The 10,962-nt window shown below is 39.7% G+C and overlaps 1 protein-coding gene across 1 annotated transcript in view; it reads left to right on the top strand.

Moving 5' to 3' along the window:
- The first annotated feature begins 2,501 nt into the window (after positions 1-2,501).
- TM9SF2 (transmembrane 9 superfamily member 2) overlaps positions 2,502-10,962 on the top strand; it is a 56,985-nt gene continuing 48,524 nt past the window's right edge. Inside the window, exon 1 of the mRNA XM_061171257.1 lies at positions 2,502-2,854. Within this exon, the coding sequence (XP_061027240.1) occupies positions 2,690-2,854 (165 nt within the window). The 5' untranslated portion in view covers positions 2,502-2,689. The remainder of the gene's footprint in view (positions 2,855-10,962) is intronic.

Raw genomic sequence — 10,962 nt, 5'->3', positions numbered from 1 at the left:
AGGTTGGGATGGGAGCGGTGAGATAGTGAAGATAGGTATTTAGTGGCACCAGATAACTAGAAGATAGTGAACAAAAAATGTTAATTGTCTTGCCCCTTTCCTTTCTAAATGGAGAGAACATTGCTTCTTCTTATTATGTTGGAAATCTCTATGACTTCAAGTATAGGATATTATAAATTCTTTTCCCTGGCCCAAGTAATTTCAACAAATACGCTAATTGATTTGCTCGAGGGAGAAGTGACCTAGACACGATCTCACTGCTCAGGGCCCCCTCACCTGCCTACCCACCCTCACCCCTGTTTGGGTTATAAAAATGGCTGCCTTTCCTCTGCCCAGCACTTAATGTGCATTTCCCCCCCCCCCACCACCACCCTTAAACTTCACAAAAAACTAAAGAAGATGGACATTCTTTTCTCTCTACTTCCCAGTTCTCCCCTATTATCTGGGACTTGGTGTATTAGCTTGCTCAAGGTCCACATAACTAGACAGTAGTGTTCCAAAGCTGGAGTTCATAGTGCAAACTACCTTTGCAAGGAAGAATTCCTTCATTGTTCTGGTTATTCCACAGTATAGAACAGTGGGTCTTAGCCTTTTTTTTGAAGGGTCATAGATTCCTTTGAAAATTTAATAAATGTTATAAACTTTCCGGGGGGGAAATGTGCAGATCCCCGCAAGAATTTAGATAGGATTGCATGGGCCTCCATATTTTTCTGAATTGTCCACTTAGCAAACTTGCCAATTCTTTTTTTAATAACTTTATGAAAGTTTAGTTTTATTTATTTTTTTTTATATTTATTTGTTTATTTATTTTTGGCTGCATTGGGTCTTCGTTGCTGCGCGCGGGCTTTCTCCAGCTGCGGCGAGCAGGGGCTACTCTTCCTTGTGGTGCGCGGGCTTCTCATTGCAGTGGCTTCTCTTGTGGCCGAGCACAGGCTCTAGGCACACAGGCTTCAGTAGTTGTGGCACGCAGGCTCAGTAGTTGCGGCTCGCGGGCTCTAGAGCGCAGGCTCAGTAGTTGTGGTGCTCAGACTTAGTTGCTCTGCGGCATGTGGGATCTTCCCAGACCAGGAATCAACCCTGTGTCCCTTGCATTGGCAGGAGGATTCTTAACCACTGTGCCACCAGGGAAGTCCTGACTTGCCAATTCTTGAATTCTGAGCAGGAGGTACTTCTGGGTTATGATTCCTTGCTTATGTACTCTAAGTTGGTGCCCTGTTCTGCAGATTCGATTGAACTCTAAAGCTCAAAGGAATTGACTTTATAAAGACTGTTGCCCCCCCAGTCCAGTTCTACAAGGATCAAGCTATTCGCTACTGCAGTCGTGCACCAACAGTGCACCCTGAGGGGAATTCAGGATGGAGAAAAAACGGGAATATTCTGTGCTTTATATACTGGCCCTGGATAGTTAAGATGCATATCTAAGGAATAATTTCAGTGAACTCATATTCTTGCATCTTCTCATACATACAAAAGCACTAAAACCTTTAACTTGAGATGTCTGTTCTCTGTGTTTAGCAGTAACCTTTTGATGTTGGCCTACCTGTTTTTTTCCAGCCAAAAACTCCTATATATCCTGGCTCCTCCCTTACCTCTTCAGAACAGTTCCTCAGAGCTATCTGAGAGGCGGTCTCCTGTGCTATGGTCCTCAGTAAAGTCCCCGAGTAAAATTTAACTCACATCTTTTATGTTGTGTGTTTTCCTTTGTCACGAAAAGCAAGTTTCTCCTTGAAAAATACTCAAAATGCACCACACAAACACACACAAGTACGTCTGTGCATATACAAACGGACATCGCATCACTTCAATAGGAAAAGTGACAGAAACTTGCCCAGGGATGATCATACCAGATTTCTATTTTGCTGGAACTACATTTCTCACCGGGCTCTCAGGTGTGCTCCTGTCTTCCTTTGCAAAGAAATGTCAACACTCCCTTCTCCTATTTGTCTACTCCCATTTTCCCCCCCACCTCATTTCCACTCACCTCTTTAAAGAGATCTTGTTTAGTCTATGCACTCACTGTCCCACGCAAGAATGAGCCACCGCATCCAATGCTGGGAACCTGTCCGTGCACACACCTCTGAGTAGCTGTCTATTTGAATATTTGTGGCTAGTTCCTCCTCGTTGGTTTCCTTATCCTGCACCCAACCGTCTCCCAAACTTCTCCTTCCCTCCACCAACTCAGCCTCCATCAGCAAGTACTTTATGGAGCACCACCTCTGTAATAGGGGCTGGTGTGCCTTGGGCACTGTCGTGAGGAAACCGTGGAAAACCGGGGCAAGGCAGCAAGCACCGGGCGCTGGGCAAGTGAGACGCTCCACGACGCCCCAAGGGGGCTCTAGATCGGAATTTGGAACAGGAACGTGAGCGCTGGACCCTCTCCCGCGGCAAACACCCCAGCCGACCCGCTGAAAACCTGGCAAGTGGATTTCCTCCACTCTCCCGGAAACTCCTCGGGGCGCTTGCGGCCGCTCTCACTGAGCATGTGCAGGCGGTGCTGCGCATGCTCCGTCGAGGTCCACTTCGGAGTCTGTTGCGGAGCCCGCGGTGTTTCCTAGCGCAACCGGAACTATCCGTCGCGGGGCCGGCCTGGCTCAGCTCCGGCGGCCTGGTTGTCGTCGCCGAGCCTCCCCGTCCCTCCTTCCCTCTTCACCCCCCGCGGCTCTGCTGCCCTTTCCCCGAAACAGCCGTTATGAGCGCGAGGCTGTCGGCGCCGTCTCCACCTCGGTGGCAGTTGCTGCTGTCGCTGCTCCTGCTGGGGGCGGCCCCGGGCCCGCGTCGGAGCGCCGCCTTCTACTTGCCCGGCCTGGCGCCCGTCAACTTCTGCGAGGAAGAAAAAAAGAGCGACGAGTGCAAGGTGGGTGCGGCCTGGCGGACCCCCCGGTGAACAGTCGGAAGAGGAAGCCTCCCCCTGCCGGGGGGAGCCGGCGTCCCAGGGGAAGGGGGCGTAGCAGTGGGTGCGGTCGGGTGTCCCCAGAAGCGCGTGGCGTTGGCCGCGCTGTGGGGCGCAGGCTCTGGAACGGCCTCCGTAGCGGGGTAGATTCTGGCGGACTCGGCGGGCCAGGTAGCACGAGCAGGTGGGTTCAGTTTTCCCGGAACAGGGACTGTGTGTGTGCGGCGCTCGCTTGGCATTGGAGGCGTGCAGGTCAGCGAGCGTTCCACGGGCGAGTGTCCGCTCACAGCCCCGTGTCCCGCCTCCAAGGAAGGGGACGGCCAGGTCTTCCAGTAACTTGTACTTTCATTGCTTCCCGTTTTCTACTTTTCTGGAACCCTGGTTGGTTATGAGGACTTGTTCTTTCTAGGACTTCGGTGTTTTAACCTCACGGTTAGCAGTCGCTTCCTTGTTTGTGGGATTTAACACCCAGAACCGCGTAAACTGCATTAATAAGGAGTTGCTGTGGTGGTTGAGACAGTTAATGTCTACCATTTAAGTGTAAAAAAAAATTTTAATATGCAAAAAATATGTAAGATCCCACTAGTTTCTCTGAGATTGTTTTAAACACTTAAAAGGAGCAAACAGGAGAAACCGGCGTTTTCTTTCTAGGGCAGATCTTGAAAACTTTGATCTCTTACCACCTTAAACGCAAGATTTTCAGTTTAACCACTAGTAAAAGAGACGTAGGTAAAGTACCCTGCTTTTAGGTTATTAGGTAGAGGGCAGGAAAGTATACATACACAGTTATTTTAGGTTGCTAAAACTTACCCTTTGGGGCGCAAGAAACTCTTTGAAACCGTTAATACTTTTAACAGTTCAAATAATCGTTCAGCAAACTTTTACAATCTATGAGTAGGTTTATTTACTAAGCTTGGTTTTTTTAAGCTGGTGTTTATTGCTGCTAACTTTACTATAGTTGTGAATTTTGAGCTTATTTTAGGGCACTAAAGAAGCTATTAAACTTTTCATGGCATTTTACAGTTTCTGTTTAAAAACTTGGATCTCTAAAAACGTCTAAGGATCTTTCAGGTCTACTCACATCAACAGTTAGTGCTTGAATACTGTAACTCTCGTACCTTGCAGTGCAAGAAATTTTCACTCTTTGAGAGTTCTGACTGAAAGAAAATAGTACTTCCAAGTGGAAGAGAGAGCTAGTCTCACAAGCACACAGGTTTTTCCATTAAATATTTTCGTAATCATCCTTTAAAACTTAGTATTTGGTCTTTAAATTTAACAGCAATCGTATATTGTCTAACTAGTGCCTTAGACACAAAAAAGATATTCCTGTCTCCTAGGAACCTCAAAGGTCATAAGCTTATGACAGATTATCAAAATCTGATATGTTATAAAAGATGGCTGTCCAAAGTGCTCTAAAACACAAATGAGGAAACATCTGCGGATTGGAGTCTTCAGGGAAAGCTACAGAGAGGAAGTGACATTTGAGATGGACTTCAGACATGAGTATGAGTGAAATTTACAGGTGGTCTGCTAGTTAGATAATTTTGTTTCCTCAGCAGGTCCTTCTTTAGGTAGTTACTTTTTAGTTAACTTTTGATTAATTTCAGGGAGTCCTTTTGGATTTTTAGTTTTCACAGGTATAGGGATAAAACAGGCAAGACAGATAATTTTTCTGAAATGTTTGGATTTCATCTTTGTTGCCAGCTGCTTTCACATCTTGGTCGGTGGAAACAGATCTTAGACCAGTAGAAAGAGGCACTTTTAGCAGTTTTTCCCTAGAATTTGACTAACTGGTGTAGGGAGTTTGAAGTACACTTTAATATTTCTTCTCTTTGCTTCTCAAAGGAGAAAAACAGTAAACAGTTTAAATTTTCATTACTTCAATCAGGGTATTAATATTTTTTTTCTCATCCATTCCATATTTGTTAAGGAAGACAGTCTTGTCTACGCTGTCAGAAAAGTTGAAAGGACTTATTTTAAAAATTGGAAATGGGAGTTGTGAAGTGGGAATAATTATTTCCAGAGATGCTATTAGGTTAGGGAATCAGCAGTTGGATGAATTGGGTAGGTCATTGATACTATTTCTATCAGTTTTTCCATCTGTAAGATAGAGATAATCATATTTGCTTACTATATATTCCCCTTGAAAGATATTTTGCCTTTCCTGGAGGGAAAGTACAATGTTTATCAATATTATATTGCAATATTATACAATATTCAATATTGCAATATTATACAATATTCATAAGTGTAGAGATGAACCAAGTTTATCTTCAGCATAAGTGTAATTTATGGAGTAGAGTCTTTACATATCCTGTGAAGTCCATGTCCTGTATTTAGCTCACTATGTATATTGAGAGACAATCAAAAGAGCCCTGAGGATTTGGTCATTTTCTCCTCTCAAAATTATTTTATGTTCAATTTACTGGCATAGAAACAGGAGTCCAGTCATATTCATATTCCTCTAACTTCTGATTTATGATCTTCATTAGCCTTTATAAATAGTGTGACTGTGTTCTGTGCCTTTTTTTTTTTTTTTAGCTTGCTATCATTACAGGTACATTTGAATATCAACATAGTGCACATTTTCATTGACTATACAGTATTTCATTGTAGTATTACAATACTATGGTTTGCTTAGCTGTTTCTTGCTTGTAGGGCATTTAGATTGGTCCCGATTTTTCTCTATTTTAAGTAACTTTGCTAGAATGTATTTAGCAGGAATTCATTGCATATTCACAAATTACTAGGTCAAAGGCAAGAAGCAATTTTATAGCTCTATTTAATATCACCAGGTTTCTTTGAAGAAAGGTAGGTTTGATTTACAATGCCATTAGCTAAATGATTCCATGTGTCTTCACAGTATTTTATAGTTTTTATTTATCAATTTAATAGCTATGTGATGGTACCTAAAACATTTTTTAATGCTGCATTGCTTTTGTTGCTGTTGAGGTTTCTCTATCTTTCAATTCTCTTATTTGTCTTATTTTGTTAGTTTTTCAAACCACAGTATTAAAGAATTGAACCATGGTATTCCTTTCTGCTAGCATTTTACTTTCTTAAGCTCAGGGGATAATATGTTGACTGCAGGAAGGAGAATAAGCCCTGGTCAGAAGTGAATAGATAAATGTGAAGTTACCTTTAGATTGAGTCTTCAGTGTGCTGAGTGGCATTCTAATGGCTGATAACTGAAGATTAGTGAGCAGTTCACCCTTGCTGCTTTTAACTTTCAAGCAATTATTTAATGGCTTGTCAACATGAACAACTAACTCTAGAAAACATTTGCCACTTTTTTACTGTTTGATGATGTGTGTGCACGAACAGATCATGTTCTTAGATGAAAGAGTAAGATTTTCTTTCCTGTCCAGTAAGGGAAAATGACCAAATATACCTCCCTGGTGTTTAAAAAAAAAAAAAAGTTTAAATGGATTAGTTTAACAACTTTTTTATAAAAAAATCAGAATCACACTTTTAAATTTCCTTTCTCAGTAGTTACTTTTAGAAGCTTTTAATAAATTCTGTGTCTGTTATTTTGGGAGCAGTTGCCTATAAATATGGAATTAGTCAAATTTAAGAAAACAGTTCTCAACGTTGCTCTGAACAAACACAAGAATGAATGTATTAATTACCCGTTTTAACTTGACCATAGAGATTTTGAAGATTTTGAAATATTTAAAGAAAAAATATAATTTACATGTGTACCTAACAATATAATTGGTATATATTTATTGATATTTAGTTTTATGTTTTCATAGTTTTTTTCTGGAAGAAGAGCATTGATTCTTAGCTACTGGAAACTAATCAGTGTGTGAGGGTTACTGATATTGTTTCACATATGAAATCTGGCATTGGAAAGAATGACTTTGGATGAATTCACATTCCAACGATTGTTCTTTGTTCCTGTGAAAAAGTACATGGAACTGAGAAGGTTTGTGTTCAGAAATTAAATTTTCAAATAAAGCTATTTTAAAACTGTGATCGTTCATTATAGTGGATGTGAGAGCTATAGGATTAGGAAAGCAAGCGTTGTTGATGCAGATGAAATACTGTCCTACTGCTCTCTACAAAGGGAAGCCCTTTTCAAGAGGTGCGTTCTTGAACATCTGAAACAAAACCACAGACACGTGCTCCACATGCAGACACACATAAGTTCTAGAAACTGGTCTGAGCTCAGTCAGCCTTAGAGCCCAGTTCCCCAAACCCCTACTTCTATTCTTCCTTGCAGTTTTCTATGGCAGTGTCCTCGTAGTGTTGTACGGTAGTTAATTGTAGCTACCTAAATATATGTACTCTACAAGGCCATTGTCTATTGCCATGAAAATTAACTAAGTATTGATGAAAGGCTTTGTAAGAAATTTGTGAAATATATTTTTCTTTGTTCTTCTTACTCTCACCTTTCATACCTATTTAGTGCCCTTTGCTAATAACAATGATAGAAACTACAATTTGTGTATTTTATGTGTGCCAGTTATATATTAATCTTAGTTAATCCTCCAAACAATCCTGTGGTTTTTAGATGGGGAAACTGAAGCTGGGTAGGATGCAGTACCCTCTCAAGCAAACACACCTCATAAGTAGCGAAGCTAAGATGCAACGCCAGGAGTGCCTGAGTCCGAAGTCTAGGCTCTTCACCACATTGGGGTACTCCTGGGTCTTCTAGGATGAGCGCTGTACCTCTTCTCCTGCCCTGCCCTGCAGATCCCGGGCTGCTTGTAATCCTGGACTTCCACAGTTATTGCAGTTACAACAAAAAGCTCTTTACCTATGTCATCAGTTTTTAACCAGTCACATTTTATGTTTATTCCTTTCTTTGATACAGTTTAAAGTTGAAATTTTATTTTTTGATGGGAAGTGGAGGAAGAACCTTAGTATCTAGGAGATCAGCTTCTGGGCATTGTTGGTCAGGTAACTCAAAGCTCATGAACATCCATTTGTGAGTTCCAGCATTTCTATTGGGATTTTAAAATTACGTCTGAGCTACGGTTTTCCTTCTTCGGACTTTTTCCCACTGTGGGCTTTTCCAATATTAAAGTAATTGAAGCTTCCATAGTTTTCCTTTTCTATGGCTGTACCTTGGTATCTCAGACACTTTTGTGACTAGTCACTTGCTTTGATCATTGTACAAAGTCACATTTCTTCACTGAGATTTCTTTCTACCTTGAAAAACAGTTGTAGGTGTCGGGTGGGACATACATGATGGCAGTTGTAAAAGCAGAATCAAAACAAAGGAACAAGGAAATAGGGGGGAAATGCAGTCCTATAGCATGGCATGCTTTGAAGTAATAAAATAGGGTGTAGTTGTGACCAAAGTTGGGATCAGAAGTAGAGTGGGCAGATGGGGACTAGAAATAAAATTGTACGTTTGGGAGGAGAAGGATGGAAAAGGGAGACGACAGAACTCTAAATTACATAAAAGCATTTCCATAAAAGATTTCTTAGGGTGGTATTGTAATACCAGTCTTGTTTTGTCTATGTCTTGCTTTAGAATTTACAGTCTTGCTTTAGGATTAATCTGTACCTTTCTTAAAATGGTTAATGTTGTCACAACTTTTCATGCTTGTAATAACTCATTTTGGGACAGTTTGAAAGTGGGAATGTTAAGAAAGTAACCTTTAAGGCTCTTTTGAGTCATGTAAGTGATATCTTGGAGTTGGCTATCTCCAGAAGGAGATGCACGTAATTAACTCTTGGATGGGGAATAAAGAAGATGTTTAGAATGGAAAATGACCTTAAAATTAATCAAATATTGCCCTCTTACAGCAATTGCTATTTTAATAAGAAAACTAAATCCCACTAGCTACCCTAAGAACACATAAATAGCTTTGCCACTTTTTTCTTTTACTTCCTTGAATGCGTGCTGTATCTCCCCATCTGGATTATAAATTCTTTGAAAGGCAACCATTCATGGATTTTATATTATTATGGCATTCACGGTGTCTAGTACAGGACATAATGGGCTTTGAGTAAATGTGTTGACTGAATGAATTTCTCATGGTTTTTCAGGGTTTGTTGTTGTGAATGTTCTTGGGTTTTCACATATATTGCAAATTCTACTATTTCCCCCTATTTATTACTTCTTTTGAAGTTATCTTTCCTGCTTCTAACATCTTCCCACACTAAACTTTACTCTTTAGTCTTTATTTCTTATTGCTTTGATTTGGCTTCTGTCACTTCATAATATGACTAAAGTCTACTCTCATCTTTAAAGCCTTTTCTTTTTCCAACTTTTAATTGTGACAATTTTCAAAATTCAAAAAAGTTGAAAGAATAGTATAATGATCACCTGTATATCCACCTAGACCCTTAGAGCCAACAGTTGTTTATATTTTCTTCTATTTGTCTTATCTGTGTGTATATTTATATTTTTTAGGGACGAATGTCATGTTTGTAACATACTTTTGCCCTTCATGAAACCACATAAACTCACTAGCAGTCTCATTTCCTTTCTCCTTTCTTGTTTTTAACATTTGTCCTACTGTCATATTACGAGGATCTCGTAATATTATTCTTATAATACTTATAATATTTTTGAAATTTTCCTGTTTCACTATAAGGGTCAATATTTAAAATAGAGTGTGGTAAATGTAGCATATTTACAAATATGTTGTAAATTGCTCTATTCTGTGTTAAATGTATCAGTTTAAATTTACAATTCTTAGCATGTTTTAAATGAGATAAATCTTAAATTTTCAAATTCTCACAGTTTAAAAAAGGAAGAATGAATGAAAGTGCTACAGAAATAGCCAAAATGAACTGAATATCCAAGGTGTGTTTTGATTAGTTCACCAAGCGACGGAAAAAGGTCCATAATTTAGTGGTGATATCTATGATGGACCAACTTTCCTGTAAACGTAAGTGTGGAAAAGTGTCAGAAGAGACTAGAAGGAAGAAAAGTGGAGGACTGAGAGCAGCAAAAATTAAAAGTGGTAGCAGCAGTTGAGTTTACTCACTTTTTTGAGCCAGCAGTCCAGTTTTTGAACTTATTTGTCTTAAAGTAGAGCAAGTAAGCCCTAGCTCGTAAGGTTATTATGAGAATTGAGCTTGATAATTATTATCTTCCCCTTCCCTAGACTGATAGCCAAGAAGGGAGTAATGAAGAGGCATAAACAGTAGATCGGAAGCCACTGTCCTTAGTGTCCTTTAATGGGAGGGAGGAAGGAGGGCCTCTCACAGAAACCATCAAGGTTATCCTTATACTAATACATATTTGGATTGAGGAAGGTCCAGCTTCTCTAAAATAATAGGTAATAATAGCTATCTTTATCTAGCTTATAGTTAAACATTTAACTTATAGTTACTGTGTGCCAACTATAAACCAGCTTCTGTATCGTTTTCTGTTTTATTATTACGTCATTCATTCCTCACATTCAGAATTACTTGCCCATAAGCACATATTTATTAGCAATAGACCTAGGATTTGAAATGAACCCAGCAGTCTGACTCTGTTCTCCCTCCAAACTGAAGTTGTGTTCCCTATTTATATGCTGTGTGTTAAAATTAGTTTTGTTTTTAGGTGAAAGATTTGTGAGAAGGATTGTTTTTGAATTTTGCTCTCAATATTTTGGAAAATTTTGTGGACAGACCTTGATAATTGTAGATATCCTTATAAATCACACAGCAAGGATGAAACATGCTTCTTCGGTGACGTTAACATTTTTGTTATTAGGAGTAGAATTTGAAGCTACTTCACCAGATCAGGAAAAGTTGATAGATAAGGTAAATTTAATGGGGAGTTGATAGAAGACAAAACGCCAAGTGTGAGATGGATAAAAACTAACAATGTACAAATAAGAAAATAGGGAGGGAGGGTGTGTGGGTCTTTGGGCTATAGACTGAAATGAAATAAGTGTGGTAATAATCAGTTTAAATGATACTAAATTATATAAGCAGAAGACTAGCATGGTGTCTAAAAGAGAAATTTTCCTGGCTTCTAGAGTTTGCTTCAGAGACTTAAAGTAGACTTAGAGGGAGCCAGTGAATTTGATGTCTAAAGTTTTGACAAGATTGTTTTTTAAAAAGGTTAAATTGGAATTTCAAATGGTGTGGGTTAGCTTAAGGGCGAGCAGGGGTAG

The sequence above is a fragment of the Eubalaena glacialis genome, chromosome 16 (assembly GCF_028564815.1).
Source record: "Eubalaena glacialis isolate mEubGla1 chromosome 16, mEubGla1.1.hap2.+ XY, whole genome shotgun sequence".
NCBI lineage: Eukaryota > Metazoa > Chordata > Mammalia > Artiodactyla > Balaenidae > Eubalaena > Eubalaena glacialis.
The sequence above is the reverse complement of the archived record's forward strand: the minus strand, read 5'-3'. Positions and strand labels throughout refer to the sequence as shown.